The sequence below is a fragment of the Borostomias antarcticus genome (genome assembly GCF_949987555.1).
Source record: "Borostomias antarcticus genome assembly, chromosome: 3".
In the NCBI taxonomy this organism is placed as follows: Eukaryota; Metazoa; Chordata; class Actinopteri; order Stomiiformes; family Stomiidae; genus Borostomias; species Borostomias antarcticus.
This window is the reverse complement of record NC_140236.1, coordinates 28,431,347-28,448,739: the sequence shown is the minus strand read 5'-3', so window position 1 is coordinate 28,448,739 and position 17,393 is coordinate 28,431,347. Positions and strand designations below refer to the sequence as shown.

At 42.3% G+C, this 17,393-nt stretch overlaps 2 protein-coding genes across 2 annotated transcripts in view; both read right to left on the bottom strand.

Moving 5' to 3' along the window:
- Positions 1-1,956: 1,956 nt before the first annotated feature.
- guk1b (guanylate kinase 1b) lies at positions 1,957-6,569 on the bottom strand (the record flags this gene model as incomplete). Its single annotated transcript, XM_084436114.1, has 8 exons — positions 1,957-1,992; positions 2,101-2,186; positions 2,329-2,413; positions 2,610-2,748; positions 3,765-3,861; positions 5,182-5,259; positions 6,130-6,171; positions 6,455-6,569. 8 exons carry the CDS (start codon positions 6,567-6,569, stop codon positions 1,957-1,959), a joined length of 678 nt encoding a protein of 225 aa, XP_084292240.1.
- A 5,255-nt stretch (positions 6,570-11,824) lies between these two features.
- Positions 11,825-17,393, bottom strand: part of rnf220b (ring finger protein 220b) — a gene marked incomplete at both ends in the record, with an annotated part of 28,216 nt that continues 22,647 nt past the window's right edge. The window contains 9 exons of the mRNA XM_084436113.1: positions 11,825-11,896; positions 12,854-12,928; positions 13,218-13,326; positions 14,005-14,095; positions 14,189-14,244; positions 14,361-14,438; positions 15,044-15,143; positions 16,165-16,249; positions 16,666-16,709. Of these exons, the coding sequence (XP_084292239.1) occupies positions 11,825-11,896; positions 12,854-12,928; positions 13,218-13,326; positions 14,005-14,095; positions 14,189-14,244; positions 14,361-14,438; positions 15,044-15,143; positions 16,165-16,249; positions 16,666-16,709 (710 nt within the window). The remainder of the gene's footprint in view (positions 11,897-12,853; positions 12,929-13,217; positions 13,327-14,004; positions 14,096-14,188; positions 14,245-14,360; positions 14,439-15,043; positions 15,144-16,164; positions 16,250-16,665; positions 16,710-17,393) is intronic.

The window sequence follows — 17,393 nt, the reverse complement described above, 5'->3', positions numbered from 1 at the left end:
AATGGAATGGCCGGCTGTGATTGGCCGGCCCGTGGACCCGACCCGTGCTTCAGATCCGCTCCATTTTATGGGTTCTAAGTTGGACCATGCTACGTCCTTCCACCGAGTTTCGTGAAAATCGGTCCAGTAGTTTTTGTGTAATTCTGCTAACAAACACGCACACGCGCATGCACACACACACAGCACTGAAAACGCGCTGTCCCTAGGACAGAGGTAAACATGCACCAACAAGACACACACATGTATTCATTTCTGTTCTGATACAGTAGATGGGTAGTTTGGAGATGTGACAAACACAGTCATAGTAGTTCTACACTGAGAGTGAGCCTGTTTGAGTTAGGTGTTTCAGTTGAAAGTTCAGTTTGACAGTTCTGTACTGTGGTGTGAAAGGTACTTCTAAATGTGGTATTCTGTGGTAGCTCATTTGTGTCACCTTCCAGAGTTAAACATCATACAATGCTTTTCAGCCCAGTATTTGTGGGGTTGTGAGGTCCACCCCAAAAGGCGGTCAAATGTGTTTATTCTGGCACCAGAACAACACGCTAATGGTAGGAAGAAGAAGGAGACAGAAAGAGTGTTAGTGACTGATTTTGGACATCATGACCTCTTTTCATCATGTAACATGGGCCGCCGTCTCTCAACCATGGTCAAATGTTTTTGAAGTTTTTTATGGTAAAAAAAATAAAAAGTTAATTAATGCTCATGGTAAAACTGATGTTAGGTCTATTATTTATCTGCTAATACAGTTGTGATAAATATCCATATCAAATTAATTGTTTAAAATAAGTAATTTGTCATTGCTCCTATAGTAAACAGTTTGGGTTCTTTTTTTGACTTAGGATTTATTGCTTAAATTCAAATTGGACGTAGCCTTCAGAAGGGAAGTAAATCTTTGTTCTTTCAAAGGTGTGCAATGTGTGCCTCTTATTAATTTTTATTACAGGTATGTTAATTAATAACAGAAATATTATTGGCAATGATCTGTGGAAAAAAACAATGTGAAAAAGCAAAGACACCATGTCAATTAAGCAATCACCACATGAGGTCATAAATTACAGTGGAGAGGTGTGTGATACGCCAGCTAGGAATGTAGGGTTCTGATCTTATCTGTTCTTGTAGAGTTTTGACCCACTCTTTTCTTTTCCCACTCCTCTGGAGTCTTAAAAATGTCTCCAACAATGATTGCATCCTTTGAAAGCTCTTCATGAAATAATACATCAAAATACACATCTCAATATTAATATGTGAATTTATTTTTATTATTAGAGACTAAAGAAGAGAGCACACACAGTGTTCTAGAACGGTTTATATGAAAATGAAGTTTGGTTAAGACAGTAGTGTTTATTTCTCCTAGTCTGGCAATCTGACATTTAACAGCTTAAGACAGTTCTATGCACAACTTGTTCTTTTTTTAAAAGTGTTGTTTGTGTTGTTTGTCCATACAGTAGTTTGACCAATAGTGTCAGCACACATGTACAGAACAGCTCGTCACAAAATATCTTTGGATGGGGCTCACAGAATCTTTGATTATAGTGTCAAAATGAAAGTCTAGTAGACCTGATGACTTGGGTGGCGGTTCATATTTCTGTACAGAATGTCAGTAAAACCAGTTGGCAAGTAATATCTAGACACTGATTATTCACTGTTCAATACACATCTATCAAGCGCCCCATCGTTTTAGTCAAGATTCCACATGGTAACAGAGAAAATAAACAGCTGGAACATCAAAGACCTTCTTGTCTTTCTGTCCTGTTGAGCCCACGGTAGTAAGTGTTACTGTGAGCAACCCTCAGGACATCTGCAGAGGCTAAATCAAAAGAAAGTGACATCATGGGGTTGGATCTTATTGCTTTTTAGTGGTAATCCAGCATCCAAGATGACATCATGCAAGCTGGAGTTGAAGGCTTTGTTTCTCCCGGAGGAAGGAGGAAGACTAGGAGGGTCACTGCTCACCACTTAGGACTGGTTCGCCTTCTGGACCTTCTCTATTTCCTGGTGGGACGAATCGGAAAATTTGTGTGTGGATTAGTTCTCAAGACCCCTTTAACACACTATTTCACACCACCCATACTAAAAGGATACATGGAGATATCTCCTTACCTCAATCAGGACACTTTTCAATTTCTCATATGCCTCATCTAAGTCATCATTGACAATAACAATGTCAAACACTCCTGGCTCCTTGCCTGAACGACAAAAGAGAGGAAACCGTCATTAGGACACTCCTCAAGTCATCAAAACCTGATAATAGTCTTTTTTTTTTACCAATTCATTTCTGACAAGGATTTTGTTGGTTATTTCCATCAGGCAGTGCTAAGGGCAACTCACTGAGCTCCATGTCAATCCGCGCCGCCTCCAAACGCTTCTGTAAACTGTCCTCTGTCTCCGTCTGTCTGTCCCGCAGACGCTTTTCCTTCAAAACATAACATAACATGTCTTCCATCATCATACATAAGGATAAGATCACAGTTATATAAAGGACTCAGACTCAGTGATCCCGCACTCAGGGCCGGCGCTAGGGGGGGGGGGGGGGGGGGCGGGGGCGAAAGGGGCAGTCGCACCGGGCCTTGTGCTTTAGAAGGCCTCGCGTCAGGCAGGAATGGACTCACCAGGATTTCCATGGAGGGAGGCTGGATGGACACGTAGATGGGGTCCAGGTCGGTCTGCTTGATGTTCCTCACTCCCTGGATGTCCACGTCCAGGATACAGATGAGGTTTTTGGCCTGCACATCTTCTACTGAACACTTACTGTGTAGATAACATACAAATTAATCAACTTTTTAATGTCAAATGTCATGTTTTCATTGCACTGCTTACACCTGTATATGTGAGAGTGATAAATGTGTGCAGGACAAATCTGGACGTCCTTAGGGACTCACCAAGTACCCCTTTATTCTCCCTCACATGCTAATCGGAGTGTACTCAGTGACTGAGGTAAAAGGATCGTGACATTAATCCTGACACAAACGCTTGACACAGTTCCTCCAAATAGAACTGTCTTATCCTTAGTTGGAGGAATAGATTAAATGTGACACACTAGGTGCTGAGCTTCACTGTTGCTCCTTTCCCGTTCTGATCTAATGAAGGTTACTGCTCCATCTGTCTTCAGTCTCCCTGCTGACCTACTTATTCCACAGAGCCAGCACTTAAGATGCAGCGTTGGGGAAGTTACTCTGAAAATGTAGCTAACTAAGCTACCAGTTGCTTCACATTGGAAAAATCGGAGGTACACTAAAGCTACCCTTTAGAGAAACGTAAAGTTACTTTGAAAAAGCAATTCACTACACTACAGTAAAACTGCTTGACATGACAAATTATCATGAAGCTGCAGTTCCACGTGATAAATGATGGCAGGGACAGTTCACCCAGGAGTTGAACGTTAACAGTTTGTCAAACTGGAAAACAGTCTCTGAAAATAGGAGGCCAATTGACAAAGTTCAAGGGTTTGTTTAAATCCCATTTTCATTTATCTTTTTAGAGAATGTAATGACTAGTTTCAGTAGCATCATTGCTACATACTGTACCTAAAATAAATTAATTACTGAAAACACTTCAGAGTTTTGAGTTTAGATACAACTAAATGGAGTTACATTGCTAGTTGATCTACAGTATATGTAGTAGAACTACTCCCCAGCACTGCAGCTTGAGAATGTGATGTTCAGAGAAGCTTTGAGAGTGAAAAGTCCCCGGCAGCTTGAGTTTTTACTCGCAAGGCACTATGGTCATTAACAAGTGTTACAATAGCCTACTGATAAATACTTTACCTTGTTCCATACATGTTTCCAGAAAACTCGGCATTCTCAATGAACTCCCCCTTCTCAATGCCCTCTTTCATGGCCTCTTTGGATGTGAAGTGGTAGTCTGCAAGAACAATTGACATACAGTAGTTGATAAATAACAGCTTTCAGACTGAGGTCGTGTTGCTATATTTTTCTCATAAAGATACATTTTCAGCAGAACTAGCTGCAGAAGTAATCTCTTGCAGCAGAAGTAGTGTATCATCAAAAAAACAGATAGCATGACTGAAAGCTGATGCAAGAACAGTACTTGGAACACCAATACAATGTAATCACACCCCAGAGAAGAAGAAGACACATAAGAGGTTAAATGTGTCATAAAAATGAACAGAATTAAACAAAGATAAACATGCCATTCTTTTCTAAATGAAATGACGCTTGCAAAGGGTATTATCTGTTTTAGAGGTGTTAATATCAGACACGAAACAAAAGCTCTAAGTGAGAGAGTGTCTAGATAAACGCAGAGAGATGACACTAGCATTGTGTATCGACTTTACCACTGGAATAGTCCTATTCCTCCACAATATCACAGTCACAGGGGATCGACAACTGAAGCACAAGACAACGTCACGGTCACGTCTACAGGACAAGGACCACAGCTCTCCTAGTGGATCAGCACACAGGGATTAGCATGACAATGTGGCGTGTGGAACATTTACAAACTGAACATGGGAATCTGTAAAGGTCAAATCTTGTTGCCAAACTGGAAATCATATACAGGACTGAATCCTGTATAGTATCCAGTGGGGTTAATTTATGATCTCATTAGAAACAATACATTTTCAATAATCAATACATGAAATAACCACTCTCTAGTCTCCGGAAGAAATAAATGCTTGGAATAAGAACAACTCTCCACCCCAAAAATTAACTTCCTGGTTGTTGAATTAATGTACCAAAGATGTCCTTATAATGAGCAAGATCACACTTAACAAGCAGCTATACTGTATACACAGCAATATGATGACCTATATCTAACAAAAGGCTCTAGATATCACAGTATGTTGTGATGCTAATGGTGTGTGGAGTACAGTCAATTGTTGATTAGCGAGTTACAGAACTAATATGGGAAAAGACAAATGTTTTTTTCTGAACGATGAAGCTTCTCTTTGAGTTTCTGGAAAAGGGAGCTACTAATGAGTCATCACATGGGGCTATTTTCAAAAGCTTTTTACTCCAAAGTGTAAACTGACATTTGAGTTCCAGAGACTATCAAATTAAATCTACGACTAGATCATCTACAGTACTTAACAGTGTACCTGGATGATGAAAGCAACCCCCATCACTCTCATTTTAGTAACTGTGATTATGAATCACATTTAGGTCACATTTATGTTTTTTGTGATTCCATAGAACACAGAATGAGGATGAGTAATATCTACACCTTCGGATGAGACAGAGGATAAGATGTCTGCCACAGGCAGTAACGTAGCCCCCAGAAGCATGGGGAGGCTGGTCAGGCCTACGGAGAAAACACAAAGGCACAGACAAACGTTTCTGTTTTAAGGGAGCTCTTAAGGAAAACAATGCAGTGCACTAAGGAGTAAGAAGCAGTGTACTGTAGGTTCAGGGTTGATGCTCTACAGTATGGGGGTGGGGGAGGTCAGTATCGGGAATGGGTTCTGCACAGATGATGTTTTGGCACAAAGGATCAAAATCAGACTTGCAGGTCTGTGTTGGTCTGTGTTGGTCTGTGTTGACACACAGAGGAAGGAGCAGCGGTTCACGTCTTTTTGGTAATCTGACACTCGGAGAAACGCACGGACCTTCCATAAAATGTATCTATATAATGGCCATTTCATTGCATAAAGCACATATTTCCTTTTCATAATCATTTTAAATGTCTCATATGAAACACAAGAATATATGAGTCTAGTAAATTCAAACAATCTCAAATTATATTAAATATCTGTATCTCTTATGCATCTCTATGCTCTTAGTCACTTGTTTTAGAAAGAAGATGCACTTGTGAGTTCTGGCAAGTAGTAGTACATTGGCTTTTCCTACGTTAAATGCAATTATTGTTAGTCGCTTTGGATAAAACCGTCTGCTAAATGATTGTAATGTAATGTATCAATCACTTTACAATCTGAGTTTGAATGTATTTGCTACTGTACTGTATACTGATCGCCCATTTAAAGATTCCTCAGGTTCAGGTAAATCACAAATCATCATTTTACAGCACAGTCCACACATTCAGCTATCCTGGCTTAATGGGGGAAATGTATTCATTAGGTTGGATGACCAGCTTGAGTCAAACACAATGAGATAATCTGGGTTTATGGATGTGAATGAAGAACTGTGATAGTTAGTGAAGACAACTAAACTGTACCTTTGCCATTCTCCTCCCCTGGACGAGGGCTCCTTGTTGTATCTGTATGGACAGATTCAAAGAACATGTTCTTCCCCATGAATCAACAGGTTCTATGGCTGAGCAACAGAGCTGTACATTCTACCCATACCCAACAACTTGGACTAAAATATTCCATCACTGGTTAAAGTAAAGGATACAAGAGAATATGCTAAAATAGAAACGGGGCTAGATCAAGTGAGGGCTCGGACAGTGACCAAACACTGCCCTACTTCCTGCACTGCCCTACTTCCTGTCCAGACAGGGCAGACAGGGGCCAAAGCCAGAGGAAGTGTGCGTGACTTACGTGACACGCTGAAGCCAAAGACCCCTTCATAATCCTTCAGCAGCCTCTTCAGCAGAGTGCTCTTCCCCGCCCCCGACGGACCGCTCAAAACCACGGGCCTGGGTCCTGACGACATGACGCTGAGAGAGAGAGAGGGAGAGAGAGAGAGAGAGAGAGAGAAAGAGAGAGAGAGGGAGAGAGGGAAAGAGAGAGAGAGAGGGGAAGAGAGAGAGAGAGGGAGTAAGTGAGAGAGAGAGAAAGAGAAAGAGAGAGAGAGGGAGAGAGATAGAGAGAGAGAGTGGAGGGGCAGAGAGACAGCAGGTTATTCATCCAACAGGATCATGAACTAGTATTAAGTTAAATATTCTGAAATTTACATTTTGATGTCAAATAACACATATTTAACCAATAATACCCATTGAATTATGTCAAAATTGAGTATCTGGTTCACTTCTGTACTTATTTTGTGTACAATAAACAGTGACTGACACTTTTTAGTTGAATCTTAAACCTGCCCTTTGACTAATCTAAGTGATGGTGAGCAGGGTCTAAAGCGATGGAAACATTGAGCCTGGCTCTGACATATTGAGGTAACCTTGTAACACCTTGCAACACTCTTCCAAGAGGCCTGTGCGCATGACAACAAAAGCCTTTTTAGACCATCCAAAAGGGTTGGGAAAGCTACAGTAGTACAGGTTTTTTTTTATTTTTTTTTATTTTTTATCTTATCACCATCCATAATTGTATAGTTCGCCGCTACATGTACAGTACATAATACCATTGTAGGGGTACAGAGTAAAGGGGATTGAACAACCTCAAGTCCTCTCAGTAACCTTCAGAGTGACCCCCTCCTTCTCAGATTAAGGAAATATCTGGCTTATTCTGCACAGAGGAGCCAATCTGAGTGCTGAGTGCTCGGAGGCTGACCAGCTAGCGAGCCTATAGCCAGCCAGCCAAGGCCCAGGCTCAGATGCTAATGCTAATCCACTGATCCAGGGACTTAGCTGCTCTTAACTGACCACACCGTCTGACCACACTCAGGGGATGGGGGGGGGGGGCAGCCATGTGACCACATTGAGACCACATGGGCAAGCCGAGGGTTACAGGGTGGAACTTTAATTTCCTGTTTGAGAATATCAATAACATATTTTTTTCTCTTTTTTATTTTACAACATACCTGTTCAGAAGAGTTATGGTGGAGATATGTTATTTCTCAGCTGTGACAACCAACAAAAGGACAAACAGCCCCTCACACATAATTCTACAGATCAGGAAAATATCAAAATGTATTTTAATGAGCGCAGATTTCTGTCTGCTGGAGGACCTGATTAGAATAATTAGATTACCCTTTACAGGGCAGGCAGGTCCAGTCGATAGACTAATGAAGTCACTGATGGCTGCATTTAGAAATGCCTTTTAATGAAGGCATAGCAGGTCGACCAGGAGCAGGATTAACAGAATGTCAGGTGACCTGATACCTACTGACCCGACTAATGCCAAATTAATTTGTTTGGAGCAGTTTGCTCACTATGCTTAGTAAATGTGTTATTCTGAAATTGTAAAATATATGAATATGGAGTTTTATTGAGGTCTTTCTAGTCATTAGAGACTAGAGGAGTGGCAGTAGAAAGGTGTTGTACACAATATCCACACACACTCATAACAAATTGATAGTTGTCTTTTTGTATCAAGTGGGCACATTTCTGACACATTTGAAAAGTCTTTAGCTACGGCCTGACCTTTAAGCTCTAAAAGGATTCAACTTGTCTGTTGTTCTGGGTTTACTGGGTGATCTTTAAGATGATGGCATGATAACCAGATTGTGAAATGACTTTTCATCCAATGGTCTCTGTAAACTAGAGACTCAATTTACAACGTACAGTACTGTGCAAAAGTCTTAGGCCCCCTAAGAAAAGTGTTACAAGCTATTTATCTGGACAGTGTGTATTTGCTCTTAAAACACTATATAACTTTATAGTCAATACAAATAAACATCAATAATCATAATAATAACATCTGTAATCCTGTCAGAATCTTTTAAGCATTTACCACAAGAAGCATTTACCACAGGACTACTAAAATGACACGCAGTGTACCAAAGCACATTTTGTGTTCTAAGGGACCAACCTCTTTTAAAAACAAGAAATTCATATTTTGGTCCATGATTCAGTAGTTGTTGTTTTTCAATTTGACTGCCTCAGATTCTCTTCAGACTGCCAACCTACACCATGGAGAGTTACTCTTGTTTTTTATTCTTAAGATATTTGTATTACATGTTTTGTATTAATGTTAATTTGTGTTTATTCAAATGTTTTATATAGTGTTTTTTTTCAAGCAAATAAACACTAACTGCCCAGATAAATAGCTTTAAACATTATTTTCTTTGGTGGCAGCATAAAACTTTTGCACAGTACTGTAAATCACAGTGAAATGCTCACAATCATAAATGAAAGCAGCATGCATGTTCTGTAGGATACACAAGAACATGCGCTGTCTTCCTTAGACATGTTCTACTCAAATAATGGAACGTCAGAAATCTGTCTTACCTTCTCTATGTGTGTGTTGTCTGGAAGGAAGAGGTCTCTGAGTGATAGAAAAGGAAGTGAGTCCTTGACCACGGTTTCTAAGGGACTATGTATGTGTGTGTGCGTGTGTGCTTGTGTGTGTGTGTGTGTGTGTGTGTGTGCGTGCACGCGTGCATATGTGTGTATGTGTGAGAGAGAGAGAGAAAGAGAGAGAGAGAGGGAAAGAGGAGAGAGAGAGATTGTGCCTGATCCACAGAGACAGCTTGCTGTCAAACTCAATTACCAACTCCTCTCTTCAGCTCATCAACCAATCATCTGCTTGCATGCTGACCTTATTTATCTGTGGCATCCAATCAGACAGGTAATTTTATAACCCCAGACCATCTGACTAGATGGCCTCTGTTGGGGTTCAATGCCTCTGTGCACCTTTTACACATTTGTCCCAACAATGTCGATTTGTCTGGAGGCGACCGCACCTCTAATGCAGGTTGTTGTGTCTCATATATATAGCAATATTTAGTCTTCCCCCCTGTGTAGCTACTACCGGGATGAATAAACCTCTTAACTAGGAGCTGATGAAGGTTGTGAGCAATGAAAGGTCGAACCATAACGTCTTCAGTCACTGCAGCATTGCACAACACTCAGTGTACAGTGTAGAGCAGATGGCCCATTGGAGACCATGCCCTCACTGTGCAAGCTAGGGCATAGCCTACAGTACGTCCTCAGAACTTCCAGACCCTATGCCCCATCCGGCCCGCTTCACCTGACATTCAGCACCATGGGGTCCGACCCCCCACATAATGCTCACAGTCTCATCAAGTTCCCGTTTTGCTGCTCAGACCACAGGCCCACACATTGCTGTCATTGCATTTGTGTTGTGTGCCATTTGATGTGGATTGTATACCACATAGTCTACCCTCTCTGAGCTAGCTGGCTCGGGCTGACTTAATTTTGACATTATTTTCTTCCATTGATTAGTAATAGGTTAGGCGTACCTTGATGCTGTGATAGGAGACATGCACTGTATCACCCCAAAGCCACTACGCTGTCCATGGTGCTGAATCATAAAGCATGCCCACCGATGTCCAGCCTATGCAAACGACTCCTGCTGCTGCATACTGTATACTTAATTGCCCCCCACCCCATGAAATCAGGGGAAAGGGACATTAGATCCACCCATGTACTAAGGTATATGCTGCTACTGTACATATTTTGGATGAGATGAGCTGCTCAGAATGCCAATAGCCTATTCATGTTTAAACACTCAGAGATCGCTTAGTACCTTTAAAACACCTCTCATCCTCTGTGCTCCCTCTCTCACAGTTCAGACTTCTTATCTCACATCCCTGGTGCTGACAGGAACGCCAGACTAGCTGAATGAGAACAAAGATAAAAATTTTGGCCTACAGTAGGTTCTACCCCCATAGTTCTACCTGACCCCAGGTGGCCTACAGTAAGTTCTACCCCCATGGTTCTACCTGGCCCCAGGTGGCCTACAGTAGGTTCTACCTGACCCCAGGTGGCCTGCAGTAGAACAGTACCATAGCATGGAACCACACAATCAAACAGAACCAAATACTTGATACTTAATCACATTCAGGAATATTTTTATAGTACTGTTTATTTCTGTTAATTGGTCAACTGATTGTGTGCTCCCAATTATTGATGATGAGACCCAGGTGTGCTGTGTCATGTGGCCACTGAGCCTACAGGTATATATCACCAATGCTCATGTGCAAATTTTTTTGATTGAGTGTTTCACCAGCATCCTGTCTCCACATTGTTTCTTTTCTCAGTTCATGTTTTAGCCGGTATCTAGCAAGTAGTCAAGCTCTGTTTAACAATTTCATATTAGGTAGCTGGTAACCTGACCTACAGTGTATGTGAAAATAAATTAAGACATTACAATATTTTTTATTACAATGAGTGTAATAAAAAAGTATATATTTTCCAAGAAACAATACCTTCACTTTCATCTCTTTAAAATCCAGTTTTATTAATTGTAACACTGATTAATCATTCTGTACAAAGAAACACAATCAATGAAAGACCATGATTAATCTAGTAATGAGCATTGTTATGTAATTGTTATGTTCCTCCCAACCTAAATAAACCAAAACAGACCTTGTACTCTGTACATGGAAGGGAGGTGGGTCTAGTTCACGAACAACTAGTATATAAACGCAACTGCAAACATACACAAAATGATCTGCATGTGCTTCAGCTTTCTCTCTTGTTTAGTTGTTGATAAAAACAGACATGTTATTATAACAGTCATTACGTTATTCCAAAGAGTGAATCAGATTTCTTTCTATGCCTGAGCGCGTGAGTCTAGAATGACTTCACATGGAATTCACTCCAATCAACAATCACATGTGACTGAAGGAAGGGGCATAAAGTCTCAGAACTAGCTCATGTGACTGAAGGAAGGGGCATAAAGTCTCAGAACTAGCTTATGTGACTGAACGAAGGGGAATAAAGTCTCAGAACTAGCTCATGTGACTGAAGGAAGGGGCATAAAGTCTCAGAACTAGCTTATGTGACTGAAGGAAGGGGCATATAGTCTCAGAACTAGCTCACTAAACTGAAGGAAGGAGAATAAAGTCTCAGAACTAGCTCATGTGACTGAAATAAGGGGAATAAAGTCTCAGAACTATCTCATGTGACTGAAGGAAGGGGAATAAAGTCTTAGAACTAGCTCATGAATGTTAAGATGTGTCTCTTGTCTGGTGTGAGATACCACATTGAGACCCTGGGATGTGGGTTGGGAACTTGAGATCCAGGAGCAAACAGGAGAGGGATTTCCCATACTGGACAGGCCAGCTGCCCGTGATTGGTCCGTTCTAACACCAGACGTCCCACCCCCTCACAGATACACCCTTCTCAGGTCTCCGGGGGAGGTGATGGTGTTGCACTGTGGACACAGCTTCTTCGCCCCCTAAAAAACATAAAGGACCACAACTCACTACTCTGTCTCTGCGGCTTATCTGGGGTTTATTCAAAATGTGAAATTTAATGCACAAAGCTTCTTATCATCAACAGTATGCTTAATCTTAATTTAAATATCAGCCAACTTTAATTACAGAATTATGTCAATTAAGTTCTGTATTGATGGAATTTAAACTGCATTGACTCCAATCCTGGAATGTCTGGACTGTATGGAATTACTTAGTGTCTGGTTAAATAATAATGAATTAATTGTATTTATATAGCACACTTTAAAATGCAGGACAAATCTCAAGGTGCTTCACAGAGTGCAGTAAAAACAACATAAAACACAAAGGGCAAGATAATTTAACATAATTAAAACTAGGATTAATGAAAAATATTACATATGAAAATAAAATAAAACTAGTATTTAATGACTAGAGCAAACTATAGTATCCTGTCTAGGATCTAGGATTTAAAAACATATAAAAGCATTTCTACAGGAGGAGCTTAGTGGAAGGCAGCATGGAACAGGTGCGTTAATGGTTAGTGTCTGGTCAGGGCCTGGTTAGTGTCTGGTTAGTGTTTGGTTAGTGTTTGGTTAGTGTCTGGTCAGTGTCTGGTCAGGGTCTGGTTAGTGTCTGGTTAGTGTCTGGTTAGTGTCTGGTCAGGGTCTGGTTAGTGTCTGGTTAGTGTCTGGTCAGGGTCTGGTTAGTGTCTGGTTAGTGTTTGGTTAGTGTCTGGTCAGTGTCTGGTCAGGGTCTGGTTAGTGTCTGGTTAGTGTCTGGCCAGGGTCTGGTTAGTGTCTGGTTAGTGTCTGGCCAGGGTCTGGTCAGTGTCTGGTTAGTGTCTGGTCCGGGTCTGGTCAGTGTCTGGTCAGGGTCTGGTCAGTGTCTGTTTATTGTCTGGTCAGGGTCTGGTCAGTGTCTGGTCAGTGTCTGGTCAGTGTCTGTGCTCACTGTCTTACCAGAGTCCGGAGCCAACATTCCTCACAGTGGACATGCCAGCATTGGATGGAGGTGAGGGGAGTCGTGTACGTGTCCTGAACAGAACACAAGATACATTAGTGTGGGATAAAGTGGCCAGTGAACTGCTTATGTACTGTACATGGAACTTCATGTTATTCCATTGTCTGTTCTGTGTGCATGAAGGACTAACACATGGCACTAGAGGGCGCTGTGGATCTGAGTCTGTTCTACTGTTGAATTGCTGCAACTGACCTTACTTACAGACTGATGTAGGGCTATTTAACAAAAATTCACACCAAATGTTCAGACTTCAATAATGCCATGTGTCCTGTCTTTCAGTTTATCCAAAATAGCATACAGTACCATACAGATGAGACACTTATATCTGTCTGCTTTAGACAGCTGCTTCTCCAAATCCCGTATCCGAGTTTTTAACGCATCCAGTGTTGTTAACGCCGAATCCACTGAGACCCTGAGCGCGCGCGCACACACACACACACACACACACGCACATGCACACACACACACACACACATACACGCACACACACACATGCATACACACACACACACACGCACATACTCACACACACACACGCACACACACGCACACACACATACACACACACACACGCACGCACGTGTGCGCGCACACACACACACACACACACACATACACACACACACACACACACACCGGCAGACAGGAGGGGAGGTAGGGGCGGAGTTAGGAAGACGCTCATTTATAAACCGAAGACAGATTAAATTATATGATGGCCAACATGGACACTGAGCATGAAATTTAGCAGGAATCACATTGCCAGTATTCACTATCTCATTTATCATTTACACAGAAAGGAGGTCTGAGAAAGAGAAGGGGGCTGTCAGAGTCCTCAGACACACACACACACGTGCACACAGTAAGTGATGCATCAACCCTTACACACCACAGCTAGCTGAACTTGCTCTCGTATTATTCTATTTCTATCATTATTTTTGTATACTACTGTATTTTATTATTGTTGTTGTAAATTATGTGCACATAACATGTTTATTTTCAGCCTCCCATTCCCCCCTTCCTCAGGCTGCTTTTGTATGTAAGAATTTGTTCTTAATTGCTTGCCTGGGTAAATAAAGGTTAAAAAACGTACGTCTCAATATCAGTGTTTTTACAGGTCCTCTGAAGGGTGCTTGAGCTGTTGTCCAGTTTGTTGTTGTCTCCATTGCTGGTAGATGGACTTCCTGAAACAAGAGAGACTCGAGAGGTCACAGAACAATCACTGATACGTCACCACTTCTTAACGAAACCACAGTCATATTGACATCTAGACTCACCCTCATTCTTCCATTTGAAATAATCCAGGGCGACTCGATCTGACAATGTGCCACCACTGAAAAACACATGAACATGTTAATTATTTTCCTTTGTATTTTTTTTTTAACTGTTGTACAAAGTCCTAATGAAGAGGCAGTATCATGTAAAAGTATGAATGAGACTGAAACATACTTCATGACTTCCCCCCTCCTCAACTCCCCCTCCCCGCACTCCTCTGCTGAACAGGGGATGACGTCTGTGTCCGTGTACCTGGAAAACCACGCTCAGGAAATAACCAGGAAACCAGAGAAATATTCAGGAACCATAGAAATAGAGCTGCTAGAATGCCTCCAGTGATGTGTTTTCATGAGTAATTCATGAATGCATGTACAGTAATGCAGTTACAGAATTCCCGTTCTGTATGCATCAGTATGGAATCCTATGGTGCTGCCCTGCGTGTAGGAGCTCAGTGAGATGAGTTGTAGCTGCTGGTCACTCATTTCATTTCCACACCTTTATTTATACTCTTAAAGCACTGAGGTTTCCCTCATTTACAGTGTTGACAAGTTCACACAAATACACAAATAACAACAGAACAAATACAATATACGATGTAATTATAAATTATTATACAGTATAATCATAATTTCTTCCCTCTGGAATATGTAGGGGTGGGACATATGCCCACCTCCCTTGTTCTCTGTAAAGCGCATTGTGTTGCCTCTGGGTATGAAATGCGCTATACAAATAAAGCTTTGTTTGATTGATTGATTGATTGACAATATACAATAATAATAATAATAATTAAAAACAATTACAGGTCGAAGTACAAATGCCAAGAGCCAAGGATTGAAAGTGTCCCTCTGACAGGATACTGCGCTCTCCCGTACTCCAGAGCGTCGTCTCCGTCCACGTCCAGGTCCACGTCGCTGTCCCGACCGTCCTTAGTCGTGCTGCTGCTCACCAGCACCGCTCCTGTGGGTGGCACACACACACCCACACGCGCAGACACACACGCATACACACACGCACACACACACACACGCACACACATGCACATGCACACACACACACACGGTCACACACTTCTCACTCGGCGGGCTTTAGAGAGCTTCCGACGCCCACCGGCTGATGCTGAGGTGTGTGAGATGAGGGACTGTAGGTTGGGAAGAATCCCCGTGCGCTAAGGGTCGAGTGTTTACGTTACGTTTATGTGCTGATCTTTCCCTCGCTCACCTGCCTTCACACCTCCGGGGGGGGGGGGGGCGATCGAAGCGACTGTGATTTTAAATTTGAATGTCTTCTCATCAGAGACGGTTCAGAGATGGAATTGGAGTTTATCTAATGATTCATCCCAGTACCTATTTCCTGTCCCAAACATGAGCTGAGGTAGAGAGAGCTGCTGCTTCTGTGTGTGACCTGGCGGTCAGCGCGTCTCTCCGAAACCCTCACATTCATTTCATTATGTTTACACAGGGAAGTCCCACGGAGACCAGGGTCTCTAACAGGAGAGACTGTTTACAGCAGTAAAAACAGTTACGCTATAAAATACAGATTTGCTGTAATTCAGCATCTCTCACTGTCGGCTAGATGCTTTTGAGATAGGGAAAGCTTTTCTAACTACCTCAAGGCAATATGTCTCAGTGTCTAGTAACCCGGCTCAAAAAGTTCAGTGACTTTCTAGCTGTCAATAATAATAATAATAATAATAATAATAATAATAATAATAATAATAATAACTTTCATTTATATAGCGCCTCTCATAAAACCCAAGGTTGCTTTACATAGGGGCAATAACAGACAAGAGACAAACATGGTAGACAAAGACACACAACATTAAGTAACGGAAGCTAGAGGTCAAAGGCCATGTTAAAGAGGTGAGTTTTAAGGAGTTTCTTGAAGCAGTCCAGAGTTGACTGTCAGTCAAATCACACACCCACCACTCATGCTCAGATCATATCTTTATATATAATATATATTTGGGAGTGCGCTTCACCTTTGAACCCCCCCAGCATGGACACCATCTGTATTCTCCTCTGCTCACTCCACTCGTCCTCTCCCCCAACGTCAGCAGGACCGTCCTGAACACACGCACACGCACACACACACACATATTTTAGTGTTTCTGTGGATATACAGTATCAGCCTCCCGTAGCGTAGCTAAGGCCGTTCTGCGGTTGTCTGTTCTTGGGCAGGGAGGCGAGGGACTGGTAGGATCCACACTCTCCCTGTGAGACGCAGATCGGCATTCTGAGCCCAACGCAGGTGAACATCGGCGGGGCAGAGTTTTACACGCAGGTGGCTCCAGGTGCTCTGGAACTGCATGTACCAATGTTCCAGTGACCCCGCCTCCAGGCCAATCCACCTACTCTATTCACCAGATCGGTCTAATGTCCTGTAAACAATATGACAGCTGCAGGTCTATATCAATGGACGAACACCTCGAAACGAAACCATCCCGTCTAGGTTGATCTGATTGAGGTTATGAGATACATACGTGGCTCTCCTCGGGCCTCCTCCTCTTCAGCTTCCCAATCCTGACTGAAAAACAACAGAAGAGTGGGAATTCTGGATTGGGAAGTTGGATTCTGACAGTTCAGGACTCATGAGCGTGGACAGGACAGCAGTGACCTGGGCGCGGAGGTACATTAGAGAGCTGCTGCTTTTTATGGAAAATTAAAGACAATTTCTAGGCTCTGAGGGCTGGATACACACACACACACGTACTGTATACACACACACACATATACAGTACACACACACACACACATGTATACACACACACACACACACACACACACACACACATATACACACACACACACACGTATACACACACACATATATACACACGCACACACACACACACGTATACACACACACATATACACACACAATCACACAATCCTACAATCACACACACACACACACACACACACACACACACACACACACAGACACACAAATGTAATACAGCAGAACACCGACTCCAGACCTTTTTCTAGCTGCAGAGTGCATAAGGGGACATTAACTTTTAGGGGACTTTAATTTCAGCAGGATGACAGTGGCCACCAGGGACAGGGGGGGAGGCGGCCGTGTCCCAGTTAGCCCAGATAATGAGGGTTAAGGAGAGAGTCATAGATGAGAAGCACGGGGGGGCGGCGACAGTCAGAGGAGGCCCCCTCCTCCCAAATGGCTCTTTACCATCTCATTACACCGTGCTGG